Below are 16,691 nucleotides of genomic sequence, written 5' to 3'. Positions count from 1 at the left end.
GAGAGAAGGCTCTGGTCATTACCTTTGACCTCTGGGTTAGGGTTAGTCTCGCTCACACACATACTCACACACACACAATACTGACATGATGCCTATGTTTCTGAGGCTTTAGCATGTGTGAAGGAGAATGGGAGTGTTGCTGTCAGAAACTGCTCTGATGAACTGAACAAATACTAATCGCTCTGCAAAGAAGGCTCCTGAGCCTTTGGTTTTGGTGTTGAGCTAGTTCAGAGTAGACCGCTGTGTGTGTGTTTGCGGTTGGCTGTGGCCACGGGGCTCAGAGCAGGCAGCATCAGAAATGACATTGCGTTTCTCAGAGTGGGTTCTAATGTAGCCGATCTCCCTGAGGTCTACTAGCCTGCGAATGTAGAACACAAGTGCTCTGACAGCGCCCATGTAGCTAACTCCATTTCTGTCTGTCAGCGTGAAGCTAATTCACCACAATGCCAGCCATGTGTGAATTCATGCAACACCACTCCCCCCCCCCTCCCATCATCCCCACCCCTCTCCTCCCCCTCTCCTGCCTCTCTCCTCCCCCTCTCCTGCCTCTCTCCTGCTCCTCCCTTCAGTCTCCTGGGGGAGGAGACAGGGTTGAGGGGTCGGGGTTTAAGGTTGAGCAGGGGAGTCTTGTTCCTGGACGACGGGAAGCCCGGTGGAGCATAACCATGCTGAACCTGCAGAGTGGATCCAACTGGTCCGGACACAACAACTGGTACCATGACCCCTCCGCGACCCAGACCCAACACGGCACAGGTGAGTGGATCACTGTGGTCCTCTCCTCAAAACACCCCAAAACGACTAAGACATGACACTGTTTGTATGGGGGATGGGTATGGTTCAGTGGTTAGAGCATTTGACAGCAGCTCAAGAGGTCCCAGGCTCAAATCCCTGCCTCCTGCATTTCTTTAGATAAAAGCGCCTGCTTGATGATAATATAAAAAAAATACACAACACCCGGATGCAGTTCACAGAGCTGTCAGTAGGTGGTGCTTCTTCTCCATTACCTGACCTTGTCTGGAGTCTACAGTCACGCCTCCCTAACGGTGACGTTCATGGATCTGGGGCCTGGTGTGCACGATGTGTTTGTGTTTCCTGTTTATAATAATAATAATAATAATGTATGTTCCCCTGACGCTGCTGTCATCAGTAATAACATGTGCTGCTTCCCTTGGCCTGTGTCAGAGGGTTGTCTGTTGGATACAGATGGAGGTCTGGGGGTGGAGGCAGGGGGAGGAAGAGGAGGAGGAGGAGGAGGAGGAGGAGGAGGAGGAGGAGGAGGAGGAGGAGGAGGAGGAGGAGGAGGAGGAGGAGGAGGAGGAGAGGAGGAGGAGGAGGAAGAGGAGGTCAGGTGGAGAGAAACGAGGGGGAAGAGTCCCAGCTCAGGCTGCAGTTGAAGCGGAAGCTTCAGAGGAACCGGACCAGCTTCACCCAGGAGCAGATCGAGGCCCTGGAGAAAGGTCAGACACAGCGCCGCCCTCGGCCAATCGCAGCTCTCTGGGTCCTGGCTGTCTCCGCCTCCTGTGAGGTTAGCCAATGAGACCTCTGGCCAGACGCGCTCTCTAGGGGCTGTTTGAGCACGTTAACATGGATTTCTCGCAGCACTGATGTGGGTTTATGTAACTGGGTCTGGGAGGAGGAGGAGCCGCAGAAGCGCAGAAGGGGTCCACAGGGTTTCTCTCAGGGGCCTCAGAGTATGGGGAAACAGGAAGTCAGAGTATGGGGAAACAGGAAGTCAGAGTATGGGAAAACAGGAAGTAAACACACCAGTTTCTTTCAAAGGAAAGCAGAAGTTGTGGTGCGCCTCTGGTGTTTGTGGGGTGTGAACACTAACCGGATCAGAAACGTATCCTTGATTAGGTCTGGCTGAGGGTGGGATGAGGGAATGACGGGATGAGGGGGATGAGGGCTAGATAAGAGGATGGGGGGCGGTGTGAGGGTTGTATGAGGAAGAGATGAGGGTAGGATGAGGGTGCAGTCTCTACGTGGTGCAGCTGAGGGTTAGCACAGCGTTGTGAGGTCACTTCCTGTAGATGATGTTAACGAACATCGCTGACCTTGATGCACTTTGAATAACTTTGACGCAGTGATAATCGGTGGCTAGGTTTAGAAACCCCATGACTAGGAACTCTAGAATAAGGTTTTTAATCTAGGTTTCTATATACTTAGTCAAGTGTTAATATAAATGTTGTCTTTGTGAGGTGTCTGTACTCTGAGCATAGGTCAGCTTTAGAGAAGATGCATTCAAACTATCAAATGATACAATGATAATATAACTTAATTCTGCCAATATTCTCCACAGAGTTTGAAAGAACACATTATCCAGATGTCTTTGCGAGAGAGAGACTGGCCAACAAGATTGACCTTCCAGAGGCCCGGATACAGGTTTGTTATGTTGGTCTGTCAGTCAGTCAGTCAATATATCAGTCAGTCAGTCAGTCAGTCTATCAGTCAGCCAGTCAGTCAGTCAGTCAGTCAGTAAAACCTCAACAAGTCTCGTGGCTCGGAGTTTACATCACAGGCCACCTGGCATCTGTCGTTGACACACCTTGATGATTGACAGGTGTGGTTCTCCAACCGGAGAGCCAAGTGGAGGAGAGAAGAGAAGCTTAGAAACCAGAGGAGGTCTGGGGGGCGGTACTGCCTGCTCTCAAGCCCAAACCCCCCTGAGCACTTCCTTCAACACGTCTGCCTATCACCACCATCACCAACCCAGCAGCAGCTCAGGTCAGACAGCCTTGGAAGGTCCAGCTCTACATTCTACATTCCACCTTTTTACATTCCACATTCCACAGTAACCACATCTCAGCGACCAGACCCAGTGCACCAGTAATAACAGCTGTAATCTACAGCACAGCAGTGACAGTGACAGTGATGTGTCTGTGCTGTGCGGTGGTGACCCGCCTGTCTCTGTCTCCCCAGGCTCCATGTTGAGTCAGACGGAGTCTGCTCTGCCCAGTTACAGCTCTCTCTCTGTGTTCTCCACAGGTGTTCAGGTAAAGCTGCTTAACCCCAATCCCAGTCACTTGTGACATCTTTAATGCACATTGTCTTTAATGTCCTTATGACATCCTCAGTGTATATCGTCTTAAATGTCTTTATAACCTCTAATGTATATCGTCTTAAATGTCTTCATAACCTCTTTAACATGTGTCGTCTTTAATGTCTTTATACGATCTTGGTAAATATGAGACCGTTCTTCCTCTGTGTCACATGTTGCTGATGTTTTCAGCGATGTTACAAGAGACATGTGCAAACAGGTTGTGTCTGTCTGCATCTGAAAGGGGTTCAAGTCCCAAGGTGAAGAAGGTAGTAGCTGATCTGAAGGCATCTTCGGAGCCAGAGGGATCTGTCCTAAACACCAGACGACAGTCTTCATTCATCCACTAGATGGCCGTAGAGCGCACTGTAAAACCATGCTGTTCTGCTGCCATCTACTGGTTGAAGTAGATCTGCGCATTCTTTCTGGATTTTTTTTTGTTGGAAAATGTGATTCCCTTGACAGGTTTCTGTAAGATCACAGATTAGCAAGGTGACGATGGTTACTTTAAGGGGTCAAAATAATATACCTCAAGTTGCCCAACAGTGTGTCTTTAGCGCATTTCATGTGTTCTCATATGTGGCTTTGCTAAGGTACCTGCAGACACAGCTTTATGGAAGCAAATCAGTGACATAATGTTTTGAATTTTAAAAGGCATTAAATATTGAAATTTATTTGAGCAGGCTGCTCAAATTCGAATGGTGAAATTTAGATCCAAAAAAGTAAAAACAATTAGAGTCCAAAAAATTGACACATTGAAAAAATGTAGTAAAAAAAAATTGGTGCGAAAAAGAATCTCAAAAATTTAACTGAAAACAATTCTGCCAGAAAGATTCAACTAAAAAAAATTGGGATTGCAACATCCGGAATACCAATATATTGCTTGCCTCAGAACCGACCTCTCTCCTCAGACCCCAGGGTGTGATTGTATGACCAATCTCATGTATGGATGTATGCCTGCCTGTAGCCACACCAGGATGAGAGGGGCCTAAGGAGAGAGGTCTGCAGTTGGAGAAGTGAGATGGTTCGATTGTATTTAGGCTCGATTGCCTTTTTTTGTAAAAACCAGTCACCATTCGAATTTGAGCAGTCTGAATGTTGTTCTATTTGAATTTCTGAAGTATGATTTTTTTTAATTAAATATTTGGAATCTGAATTTTACTGTTCAAATTTGAGCAACCTGAATCCAAACTTATTTTTGGATCAGAATATAAAATATTAATTCAATGCCTTTTAAAATTCAAAACATTATGTCACCGATTTGCTTCCATACGGCTTGGACAAAACCACAGGATTCAATGAACATGTGTTCATCATTGTCTTATGAAGTTCCGCTATCACAACTTCTCAACTACTGTTTCCTTCTCTCCTTCTCGTATGTGTTTCCTGTTACGTTATCTCTGTCCTGTCAGTCTGCCAGCTCCTACTCCTGCATGCTGCCCCCCTCCCCCTCCACCCCGCGCAGCTACGACACCTCGTACGCGTCCCCCCCACCTGCCCCCTCCACCCTCCTCCAACTCCAGCACTGGTGAGTCTGGCTGTTGCCTTGGAGTTTCAGTACGATAATGAAGCTTTCTAACACACACACACACACAACTGTTACCTTAACCACACCTACACACACAATCACCATTTTCAACTTACGTCTTCTCTCTCTCACTTCCGCCCCCTCTTTCCTCCTCTCTCTCTCTCTCTCTCTCTCTCTCTCTCTCTCTCTCTCTCTCTCTCTCTCTCTCTCTCTCTCTCTCTCTCTCTCTCTCTCTCTCTCTCTCTCTCTCTCTCTCTCTCTCTCTCTCTCTCTCTCTCTCTCTCTCTCTCTCTCTCTCTCTCTCTCTCTCTCTCTCTCTCTCTTTCTCTGCCTCCCTCTCTCTCTCCTGCCTTTCCAGGGCTCATATCCCCAGGGGTGTCAGTCCCAGTGCAGGTCCCAGGAGGGGAGCAGAACATGGGCCAGGGCCTGGGGCAGTACTGGGCCCGGCTGCAGTAAGACTGGAGGGGAAGAGGGCAGGGTGGAGAGGGTGAAGGAGGGAGGGAGGAGAGGGCAGGGTGCAGAAGACAGGGTGAGAGGGGGTGAAGGAGGGAGGGAGGAGAGGGCAGGGTGGAGAGGGTGAAGGAGGGAGGGAGGAGAGGGTGGAGAAGACAGGGTGAGAGGAGGTGAAGGGAAAGGGAGGTGGGTGAGGGGGGGGGAACTGCCCTAAAACAACCTCTTACACCAGCATACAGGATCAAACCAGGAGGGAGAGGAAATTTTTTTAATAAAAAATGGAACTGAGAAAGGGGATGGGATGCATGGGTTCAGGGAGCCCAGGGCTGGGTCGAAGAGGGGCCCTGGAGGGCTGGGGGACCAGGGGCCCTGGAGGGCTGGGGTGAAGAGGGGTCCTGGAGGGCTGGGGGACCAGGGCCCCTGGAGGGCTGGGGTGAAGAGGGGCCCTGGAGGGCTGGGGGACCAGGGCCCCTGGAGGGCTGGGGTGAAGAGGGGCCCTGGAGGGCTGGAGGACCAGGGTCCCTGGAGGGCTGGGGTGAAGAGAGGCCCTGGAGGGCTGGGGTGAAGAGGGGCCCTGGAGGGCTGGGGTGAAGAGGGGCCCTGGAGGGCTGGGGGACCAGGGGCCCTGGAGGGCTGGGGGACCAGGGGCACTGGAGGGCTGGGGTGAAGAGGGGCCCTGGAGGGCTGGGGGACCAGGGGCCCTGGAGGTCTGGAGGGACTCAATGCACACCCCAATATGCATTCAATGTTTACAAACAAACAAACCTGGAACATTGTTGGTTGCACTTTATTTTACTGTACGGTATGAAAGGTTACCTACCTTACATGTTTACTTATACGCACCAAAAACATCTGTATATGATAACGATAAGTACATTTTCATATACAGTACTATATTCTAAATTATTCAGTATTTGGGTGAAGGTTACTGGTACCAAACTCTGTACATTATCTTGTATCCTTTGTATCCTAACACGTTATTCTTTTATTGTGTGACAAATGACAATTTTACTATAAAATACCTGGTACATGCAGTAACTGACAATTTCTCTTGTTTAAAATGTAATCAGATTTTGAAGATGAATCAGCTTTGCGACCAGCTTGTTCCAGATTGTTCCATGTTAAACACTTAACAGTGAACGGTCGTTTATAGTGAAGAAACTGTGAAGATTTTAAACTTTCTCATGAAGACAATCAACTGTGACCTAGTTTTAACCCTGTTTGACGCATATCTATCAGCTACAGCCAGAGGTCAGCCAGAGGTCAGCCAGAGGTCAGCCAGAGGTCAGCCAGAGTATTTTTGTACAGATGGAAGAAGCATGTAGTTGATATCCAACGTCCAGACAACCGAGAATTAAACCTGTCATAAGAGACAGTTTCCAATCTAGCAAGTGAATCTTCTCACTGCGAAGTGTTCCTGAGCATATCAATCAGCCAATGACAATCAAGCACTATGATCCTCCAGCCTATAAGAAGTGTTGTTTAGAAAAGCAACCAATCAGAAAACAGGGACCTGAGCCAATGACAATCAAAGCAGTTTACAAGAGAGCCAATGATCAGCCACTATCTATACAACTTGCCACATTAATGGACGTGACCAATGAGCATGACCAAAGGACATACCTTGACTATCATTTACTACAATCATTTCACAATTGTACATTATTACTGATGATTTCTGACTTGTAAACCCATGTTCACCCTCCTTTTAAAATGTTGCTAGCTACTCTATGTCTGCATATCTCATTTTCATCTCTCATAAAATGTCTGATAACTCTATTTTTTTTTTTTATATTATTTATTCCTGTTGTCATGATGTGATCTTTTGTGTGTTCCATGTTAAACTGTGAAGTGTTAGTTCAGTGTGAGAAGTCTACCCTTTTGTGAAGACTTTGGAACCCTTTAATGAAAATACAATTCTAATAGCAATGAGACACTTGGACAATGTGTTTTTCTTCCTCCCCAAAGTAGCCCAAACTATTATTATGTGTGAAGAGGTAGCGATGTGGTAGAAGTGTGAATCAGGTCAGTGTCTGTGAAAGATGTGTTTCCGTGATCTCACCTCATGCAGACGTCACAGCTAGAAAGCTCCTTCATTAAGAGTGTTACTGCTTCATAAGGAGTGTTACTGCTTCATTAGAAGTGTTACTGCTTCATTAAGAGTGTTACTGCTTCATTAAGAGTGTTACTGCTTCATTTTCAGCGTTACCGCTTCATTAAGAGTGTTACTGCTTCACAGGACCATAATCATAATATATATCGGGGGGGACACATCCCTACCCTACCTAACTAAACATAACACGTTTTCAGGGGGGGACTCCATGGCTACGGCCTTCTCGCTTCATAAGGAGCGTTACTGCTTCATTAGGAGTGCCACTGCTGGTGTCATTAAATGCACGTGTAGCAGCTGGCTAAAGAGAACAATATTATTAGGACATAAATAACTAATATTTTTTCTCATTGATCCCTTCCCTCTCTCTTTCTCCTCCTCTCTCCTTCCTGTTTCCTCTCCTCTCTCTCCTGTCCATCTCTGGCCCTCACTATCATCAGAGCCTCTCCTCACTGCAGACACAGCACAGTGTAATGGTTACTCTCCCTGGGCTCTGGGGGATAGAAGGATGAAAGAGAGAAGGGAGTGGAGGATAAGTAGGAAGAGGAGAAAGATGACACCAGTGATGCTGAGCAGAGAGGGCAAACAAGACAGTAATCAGAACCATGACAAGGCGACTGTGTTGAGGATGGTTGTGATCAGGGCCATGAGTAGAGTAGGTCAGATGCTGCAATTGCTGGAGAAAAAGATCACTTATGTTTTTATCTGTTTACGAAACCTCATTTTTTCCCTCTTTCACCCCTCCACATTCCTGTAAAGACATATCACAACACAGTATTAACAAAGGAGATTTGTAGTGTTTAACGCTTACAGGCCTAGAAACTAACTGTTATAAGAAAATGACATTCATAAAAAGGAAAAAACGATTTTAAATGTATATGTTTTTGATATGTGCCGCTTCGTGAATTGAGAAAGCGAGTAGGAGGGAGGGGCGGGTGAGGAGGAGTAAGAGCATCTGTATTGATCGTTCAGCAGCCTGTTCCCCAGAGGTACTGCCAACGCCGACAGACTACTGAGACGGTAAGATACAGCATCTCTCTTATAGGAATCTTTCAAAAGTCTAAGAGAAATGTGTATGACACAAATTCTGAAGATTGTTGATCAATGACATCACTTATTATTATAATTAGACCAAAGAATTGCGATATGTTCTTTTCCGCTTAGAATATTTTTTAGTTTCATGGATGTCTACCAAAAGCTAACGGTTGTTTGGCAGTGTTCTCTGACGTTTGGGATGGAGTCCGGACTATTATTACTCGTGCTTCTACCCGTGTTCTCCTCAACCGGAGAATCTGCGACCTTGCCTGACCAATATACGAGAGGACTGGTGAGTTTCTCATCGCTTGTTTATGAATCTAAATATGACTGTAAATCTCAGCAATATGCCTCTTGTTATTTATTCATTTAGCCAGCATTGACTGAAGGATTGAGTTTGGCAAACTTGTCCGAAATTTAACTCGTTCCTAGTCCGTCTTGGGCTATGGTAATCATTCATTAAAAACAAATTATAATATGCGTTGTAGATAGGCTATATATAGGCTATATATAAAAAATAAACATGCATTTGGTCTCAATTCATATCGATTTATATTTAGCGACTTTTTTTTCAAATTACATTTGAAATCTACTATAATCACAGTAGGCCTATGCAGCAACCACAGGACTGGGACTCAAATGCACGACTCAGACAGGATCAAAGTTCACTCCAATCAGCCTATTTACTAACAGAAGGTTCGATACAAACATCCAGGCAAACTAATCTAAAGGGGAAAAGCAGAGCAAGAGTCTATTATTCTACATCTTTTACATCCTCGTTTCAGTTGAGTTACGTTACAAAACGGAAAATAAAGGTAAATAATATTTAGTAATCTTAGTGGCAGTTAAGGGTGTGGGCACGAGTGAAAGGGTGGAGCCGTGTTTAAGTTAGGCTACATCACTACCCAACTGACTGTTGTCGGAAACACAAAACGGTGAAACCACAAGAAGGGCTGGGGTGTAAGACTCAGGAGTAAATACAGTTTAGGGAATTGCTTGTGCATACAAACACTTATACTCCTACCAATAAGCTGCACGTACATAAGAACGCATGCTTACAGAACTGCTGTCTCATACACACGCGTGTGGAAAAGTTTGTGTGTATATTGATGAACAGTACATTCATAACTGGACCTCGTGGCGAATGATGTGTGTTTCCAGTGAAGTCATGTTTAATTTCATCTGAGAAGGGAAACGGAGGTTATATTGTCTTCCTGTCAGACATGCACTGGTTCTCGAACATCTGAATACTGACACTTAGAATCTATGGTATTATCATGAAGTTATTTATGTAATTTTTTATAATTGTATTATTATTACTATTATTTTTATAGTTCATGCATTTTTTTGTCTTATTGGTATGAAAAGGGCAATTAGAACTACGTATCTTACCAGAAGATTTCATTTCCAAAGTCAGACATTGTGAACATTTATAATTAATACGAAAAGTATAAAGATGTCCATAACAGTTTGACTTAGTTGAGATCATGATGCTCAACAGATGCTTTCACCCCAAGCAACATACAGGAATTGAACCTGAGACCTTTTTATCTGCAGCCAAATGCTCTACCCACCAAGCTAAACCTGTCTCAATAATCATAGCTGACAGCCTCTCTGCCTTTTCTGACACAGGATTGGTTGAGCAGGTACGGGTACCTCCCCCCTCCAGACCCGCGCACCAGTAAGCTGCAGACGAAGGAGGGGCTTGAGAGGGCGATCCGTGTGATGCAGAGGTTTGGAGGACTCAGGGAGACTGGACAGCTTGGTAACTAACTATACTACTCTGTTAGCAAGAGTTGGTAACTAACTACAGTTAGTGAACATCCCCTTTGTGGTGCTTCTTCCGGTTCTGCCAGATAGTGACACCCTCCGGCTGATGTCGGTGCCCAGGTGCTCTCTGCCTGACATTGTGGGGCGCGAGGACATGCTGAGGAAGAGGAGGAAGAGGTATGCCCTCTCTGGACTGAAGTGGGACAAGACCGACCTGACCTGGAGGTGTGTGTCCCGCCTCCCCCCCCCCACACACACACACACACTGTGTGCACTGCGTGCAGAACGTTGCATTACAAAGTCTTGCAGAAAGTCATGTGGTAATTGCAATCTATACAAAACGATACAGAACCTTAGCACCAGCCCTGCGCTTACTGCAGGGCGTAACTGGTCTGGTGACAGCCCTGATGCAACACCAGGCAGGACACGCAACAGGCTGTAAAGCTGGGCTTCCCCCCTCTCTCTCTCCTTCTATGTCTCTCTCTCTTCTGTCTCTCTCTTTCTCTCTGTCTCTCTATCTCTCAATCTCCAGCATCCACAGCTACCCCTCTCCCTCCGTCTCTCCCTCCCTCCCCCCTGACCTGGTGGAGAGCCTTCTGGTCCGGGCCTTCCAGGCCTGGAGCGCCGCAGCGCCGCTGAGCTTCCACCAGACCCCTGGGGGGGCCGGAGGGGGGCCGGGGGCCGGAGGGGACATCAGGGTGTCGTTTGTTCGCTCGCTCCACGACGACGGCTACCCGTTCGACGGGAAGGGGGGCACTCTCGCCCACGCTTTCTTCCCCGGGAGGGACCAGGTCGCTGGGGACACGCACTTCGATGACGACGAGGTGTGGAGCTACGGAGGTGAGGTTGCCGAGGGTGGAGGTGTGGAGCTACGGAGGTGAGGGTGCCGAGGGTGGAGGTGTGGAGCTACGGAGGTGAGGGTGCCGAGGGTGGAGGTGTGGAGCTACGGAGGTGAGGGTGCCGAGGGTGGAGGTGTGGAGCTACGGAGGTGAGGGTGCCGAGGGGGAGATGAAGAGTGATGAAGAGGGTAAAGCAGTAAACCACGAGAGAAAGTCAGAAATATAGGCTTTGTATAGGTTATCCTAACAATGCTGAGTCACACTTCTCCTTTCATGTCTGTCTCTTTACACACACTGTGATGACACGGCTGTCACATGCTCTGCTGTGTGGGGCAGCTCTAGCATGACTGAAACCACATGCCTACGTCTTTGGTGCACCTGACTGATCAGCCCAAGGGCGTGATCAGAGCAGCATAGACATACCTGCCTCAGGACGGGATGGATGTCAGAACAGGCAGATATCATGGAAAACAAAAACAAACCACTGTTTAAATCTTTGTAAAAATGTAAGGCATGTGTTTGTCATGACAGGTAGATAAGCATACATGCAGGCAGAAAGGTCAACATGCAGGTAGGGGGGGTTAACAGACATGTAAGGGTTAGGGTTCGAAAGTGTAAATTCGAAATGTAAGTTCGAAATGTAAGCAAGCAAGCAGACAAACACCCACACACAGGCATTGGAACAATGAACAACTCCTAAGCCAATAAATCAGATATCACCCCTCCACCTGACCCTAACTCTCCCCCCCTTCTCCCCCTCCCCCTCCCCCTGACCCCCAACAGGACATGATGGCAGCACAGATCTGTTCACCGTGGCGGTGCATGAGTTCGGCCACGCCCTGGGGCTGTCCCACTCGTCCTCCAGCCCCTCCATCATGAGGCCGTACTACCAGGGGGCCGTGGGGGATGTGACTTCATACAGCCTGCCTATGGACGACACCCTGGCTATCCAGCAGCTCTACGGTAACCCCTAACCCCACGACCCCTGTTATTCTAACTGGCAACGGGTGTTGTAACTAGTGTCCTAACTAGTGTTGTAACTAGTGTCCTAACTAGTGTCCTAACTAGTGTTATCTATCCAATAGAACTGCTTCAGCACTTCATGAAAAATCCCGAAACTAGCAGGTTCTCTGTACTCTCCTCACACAGTCACTCTGCAGTTACGAACCAGGAACAGAATTTCCAGATAAACTGTATTTCAAATCAACGTGTCATCACAAACGAGTTGTCATGGTGTGTTTCACAACCTTCCTGGTGTGGTGCGTGTTCCCAGGAAGGAGAGAGGACCGAGTCACAGCCAGGCCAGAGGGAGGCACCACCCCCCGTCTGCCCAGGCTCCCCCAGACCCCACACCCCCGCCCCACACTGCAGTAAGTTCAGGGAACGCTGTGCACTGTACCAGGCACAGCAACAACAACCAAAGTAACAAAGGGGAAGTGTTTCTGACATTCAGCACTTTGATGTGTCATTTAGGGAGGGGGGAGAGGGGGTAATTTGTTGCATTAGAATTTGTAGTTTTAGAAAGTTTTCTCATTCACTTCCCTTAACTGGTTGTAGTTGCACCATCCTAGCTGCCCTCCTGGTGCTGTAACCTGCTTTCCCGTCCCAGTCCAGATCCTGCGCTCCAGGAACGCTGTGGGGGGGGCTTCGATGCCGTGGCCAACATCCGGGGAGAAGTGTTCTTCTTTAAGGGTAGGACGAAGAAAGAGTCCAGACCTGTCTCTTTAAGGGTAGGACAAGGAAACAGTCCAGACCTGTCTCTTAAGGCCAGTTGATTCAAATGAATGGGTTGTTATCAAGCTCTGTGGAAGCCTAATAACAACCCATTCATTTGAAGCAGGGAAACATCTAAGACATACAGGGCAGTGGACCCTGAGGACCAGGACTGAACACCCCTGGTCTAGAGAATTCAGTTGTGGTTGTCCTGTTCAGGCCCACACTTCTGGAGGTTGCAGAGGACCGGCTCCCTGGTGTCCCTGAGACCAGCCCTGATCTCCAACTTCTGGCTGGGCCTTCCTCCTGGCACCGCCAACATCGACGCGGTCTACGAAAGGAAGAGGGACAGCCGCATCATCTTCTTCATTGGTAAGAACGCGTACCGCATACCCTGCCCGTACCCCCCACGTCACGTCTGGAACACACCCTGCCCGTTCCCCCCACGGCCACCCCCGTACCCCCCACGGCCATGCCCGTACCCCCCACGGCCATGCCCGTACCCCCCACGGCCATGCCCGTATCCCCCACGGCCACGCCTGGAACTTACCCTGCCCGTTAGTTACAAGATCTTCTCTCGATATTCAGCTGTACGTTGTGCACCATTAGTAACGTTGCTTCGGATACAAGCGTCTGCAGTGGATGATGTAAAGGGAGCATCCCGGTAGCTCACCTGATTAGTGAGTGTACGTTACCACAGCAACCTGGGTTTGAATCCAGCCTCCCTCCCTGCCTGTCTTTCCTATCACACTTCTCTCACAAACTGTCCAATGAAGCATGACAAATAAATAATAACGTAAAAAAATAAAATGATGTTGCGTGCGTTGTTGTGGTCCCCTGTAGGAGACCAGTACTGGGTGTTCCAGGACACGGAGTCTCAGCCCGGCTTCCCCCGGCCACTGGCTGACTGGGGCATGAGAGGACAGGATGGCCGCGGGCCGCGGCGCGTGGAGGCTGCCTTCGTGTGGGCCCACAACGGCAACACATACCTGTTCAGCGGGGGCGAGTACTGGAGGTTCGACGAGACCCAGACGCAGGGGGACGCCCTGGGGAAGCCACAGCCTGGATACCCCAAACCCACCACCCTCTGGAGAGGGGTACCATCGCACCCTGATGACATCATCACCTGGGAAGGAGGTGAGGGCTGAGGAGGGAGATGCGGTATTGAAGTGTAGTTGTAACGACCCCAAACACTGACTAGCCCTATGTGTTTTTTTATTGTCCTCTAGGAAATGCATATTTCTTCAAGGATAACCTCTACTGGGTTCTGGAGAGAGGACAGATGGATCAAGACAATGTCATTTCAAAATCCACTGCGGAATTGCTCATGTGTCCTGCGCCCGCCCCGACACAGCAGCCGTCCAATCCTACGCATCGATCCTGCCAGTGTGAAATTGGAGCTTCGGCAAATTTCCGTGGCAGTTGGTTGATGGTGCTGTCACTCACGTTCGTACTCTCTAGACTGTGACTCAGTCTCCTCCACTGGCAGTCTGTCCTGGCAGTTACAGTTGAAGGAATGGTGCCATTTGTGTTACAGATTGGTCTAGAGAAAACTTAAAATTATTGTTAGTGATTTTTAATTTATGATTTTGCATTTTAAAGCATGCAAAGCTTTAAAAGTTTCCAAAACCTTTTTAAATGAAATTACATACACAAATAAAATGTTCTATGGGAGTCAGATGGCTGAGTGGTTAGGGAAGCGGGTTAGTAATCAGAAGGTTGCTAGTTCGATTCCCGGCTATGCCAACCAAATGATGTTGTGTCCTTGGGCAAGGCACTTCACCCTACTTGCCTCGGGGAGAATGTCCCTGTACTTACTGTAAGTCGCTCTGGATAAGAGCGTCTGCTAAATGTAAATGTTCTAAAAATTCTCACACCAGCTCTGTCCCCCTTCACAAGCAATGAGATCATCTTTCTCAGTCATTAACGCCCCCCTCGTGGTGTTCCTCTCATGCTCCACTCAGCCCCAGTCTCTCTGCTGCTGCTGGTAACAACATTAGAGTCATCTGAAGGCAACAACTATCGCCTGGTTTCTCTCCCATCATTCCTGTCCAAAACAGAAAGATTCCTGCCCCCCCTCTGGGGGGTGCTGTTGACTCCCAAACACTGACCTGGATTATGCAACAATAGGAAACCAAAGCTAACAGCTCCAGTGTTTGGGGTCAGTTGTTTACAGAGCTGCCAACTCTCACGGTTTCGCCGTGTGACACACGCATTTCAACAATTTCTGGGGGGTGCTACCAAATCTCACACCAAGGTTTTTGGAAAAGTTGGCAGCCCTGTGTTTATGATTTCGGATTAGTTTCAGGAAATTATTTGAGAACCGTTAATCATCGTACAGGTTCTTTAGATCCCCTAAAATAACAAGTGTGCCTATCACATCCCAGACAGTGAACCTATAGGAGGCATTTGCAGTTCTATATATTAAACTAGAGCGGGTACAATTTCTGGGGAAATTGTAGGGTGTGCTTGCTTGCGTCGGTTGCACAGGGGTAATGACATTTTTACAACTGATATTTCTGTATATTTTATATAAAAATGCATAGGGCCTACTTATTATTTATAAAGATGACATAGATTTAAAAGCATCTTTTTTTTCTGCTCATTTAGCCTACAACTCAAAATACGAGTGAAGTGAATGAAATATGATATCTTCTCATTTCCCCTGCAAGAGGCAGCCTCATAGCTGAATCAAAACGAATACATTTGGCAGACCGGTGTAAAAATTGACCTAATCTCTATGACTTAAACGTCCTTTAAGTTTTCCCTTCTCGTGATATTTTCAGGCATTTAGCCTAGCTACTCATATTGCATTCATTCATTAACCCCTTTGAAGATTATTCTACGACGTTACCGGCAGTAGAAGATGGAATCGCGATTCAAACAGTACCATCTGCTAACTGAAAATATGCCCCCAAAAACGTAAATAAGCTTGACATTTATTTAGTGGAAAATCGCTCATTCATAAAAAGCTCACTGGTAGCGATCATTGTCAGTAACAACGCAAAATGCGATATAGCCCTGTGTGGAGAAGCTGCCCCGGTAAATTGTACTACTACAGTACAGTACTAGACTACTGCTGTGTTCGTCTTGGTAGCGATTGCGTTGGTTGAATTCGATTAAACGTTCCGTTGTACGGTTTAGGCTGAAATTAATTATTTTCATGAACAGATTGACAAAGTTTAGGTTGTGGCAATGAAGTTCAGGTTAGTAGTCAGATAGTTTCACCTATTGAAAGACTTTTGATTTAAGTAAGAGGCCCGCCGAACATGTTCTGTCGCCGTTTGACTTCCTAAACAGCTGTGTACTGTACAGTAGATGTTTTTGTAGTGTCTCGCATAGGCTACAGCATTGCAATGAGCAACACTGGTTTGAAACCACAGGTAATGATAATTTCACCAACAAATCGTTTACTTGTAATGTAATGTCATAATAAATCCTACAACGAAAATGTATTTGTGAGGAATGTTTATTTTAACGATTGAAAACAGATGCATCATAGACCACTGTAGTATGTGTTGCCCGGGCAACACAGGCTAATGTCATGATGCTAATACTTCAGTGAAATAGTAGACTACTGTTTCCGAAAGTAGATGTACTTCCATAATAATATCAGCTTATATTGTACATTACACATCACAATTGTGTGTCATATCACAAAGTAAAATGAGTAAATAGTTATCACCCTGGCCTCTTTGCTTGTGGCGTTTCTGCAGCTGCCTTGCAGTAAAGCTATAGTTAGCCTAGCTATCCCCCAAGTTAACAGATGCGAAACGAAGGTTCTGCCAAAGGTAGTCACGCGTTTTTTTCGTGATGTAGTGACGTTAGTAACGTCAGTGACTGTGGCTAGCAAATTAGCCACCGTTAGCTTCACTTTTCGCCACAAAAACGTAACTTGAGCCTAAACCATGCAACGGAACGTAAATCCCAATAGAAGCAACTCAATCGCTACCAAGACGAAACTTTTGACACCTAGGTTGTCTATGTAGGCCAAATATTGACTGAGTTTTAGGGGGGCAAAAAGAATAATAATAATATATATGTGAGAGAACAAAGGTTGTGCTCTCGCCGAAGGCTTGAGCACACCCAATTACACCTCTACTGCAGAAAGAACAAAGATGTAATTGTTGAGTGGGTATTGGACTTCAGCACTGAAATTTAACACTGAAACTTTACTCTCGTCACTCCCATGTTTGCGGACAAAAA

General features: G+C 47.1%; 2 protein-coding genes across 3 annotated transcripts in view; both read left to right on the top strand.

Moving 5' to 3' along the window:
- Positions 1–5,098, top strand: part of LOC134031707 (paired box protein Pax-6-like) — a 9,179-nt gene extending 4,081 nt beyond the window's left edge. The window contains 10 exon segments of the mRNA XM_062475410.1: positions 570–750; positions 1,174–1,254; positions 1,338–1,457; positions 2,300–2,382; positions 2,561–2,626; positions 2,628–2,724; positions 2,920–2,993; positions 4,450–4,524; positions 4,526–4,565; positions 4,924–5,098. Coding sequence (XP_062331394.1) covers positions 570–750; positions 1,174–1,254; positions 1,338–1,457; positions 2,300–2,382; positions 2,561–2,626; positions 2,628–2,724; positions 2,920–2,993; positions 4,450–4,524; positions 4,526–4,565; positions 4,924–5,021 — 915 coding nt within the window. The 3' untranslated portion in view covers positions 5,022–5,098.
- Positions 5,099–8,073: 2,975 nt separating this feature from the next.
- On the top strand, positions 8,074–15,411 carry mmp25b (matrix metallopeptidase 25b). Of its 2 annotated transcripts, XM_062475444.1 has the most exons (11): positions 8,074–8,148; positions 8,345–8,455; positions 9,796–9,928; positions 10,020–10,158; positions 10,466–10,773; positions 11,556–11,735; positions 12,046–12,142; positions 12,382–12,464; positions 12,705–12,857; positions 13,329–13,622; positions 13,715–15,411. In XM_062475444.1, the coding sequence occupies exons 2-11, from the start codon at positions 8,363–8,365 to the stop codon at positions 13,951–13,953; spliced, it is 1,719 nt and encodes a 572-aa protein (XP_062331428.1). In that variant the 5' UTR covers positions 8,074–8,148; positions 8,345–8,362; the 3' UTR covers positions 13,954–15,411. The 2 variants fall into 2 exon arrangements, with proteins under 2 accessions (XP_062331428.1, XP_062331427.1); XM_062475443.1 differs by lacking the exon at positions 8,074–8,148 and having other exon boundaries at positions 8,200–8,455.
- Positions 15,412–16,691: the final 1,280 nt, after the last annotated feature.

This window comes from Osmerus eperlanus, chromosome 12 (assembly GCF_963692335.1).
Source record: "Osmerus eperlanus chromosome 12, fOsmEpe2.1, whole genome shotgun sequence".
Lineage (NCBI taxonomy): Eukaryota > Metazoa > Chordata > Actinopteri > Osmeriformes > Osmeridae > Osmerus > Osmerus eperlanus.
Note: the sequence above shows the minus strand (reverse complement) of the source record. Positions and strands in the feature narration are given on the sequence as shown.

What these genes read in the sequence shown, in the direction of transcription:
- mmp25b (XM_062475443.1), top strand. Translation starts at nt 8,309, where the DNA reads ATGGATGTCTACCAAAAGCTAACGGTTGTTTGGCAGTGTTCTCTGACG. An exon ending in CGAGGTGTGGAGCTACGGAG is followed by an intron (nt 10,774 to 11,555) that starts GTGAGGTTGCCG and finishes GACCCCCAACAG; the next exon opens with GACATGATGGCAGCACAGAT. An exon ending in CATCATCACCTGGGAAGGAG is followed by an intron (nt 13,623 to 13,714) that starts GTGAGGGCTGAG and finishes ATTGTCCTCTAG; the next exon opens with GAAATGCATATTTCTTCAAG.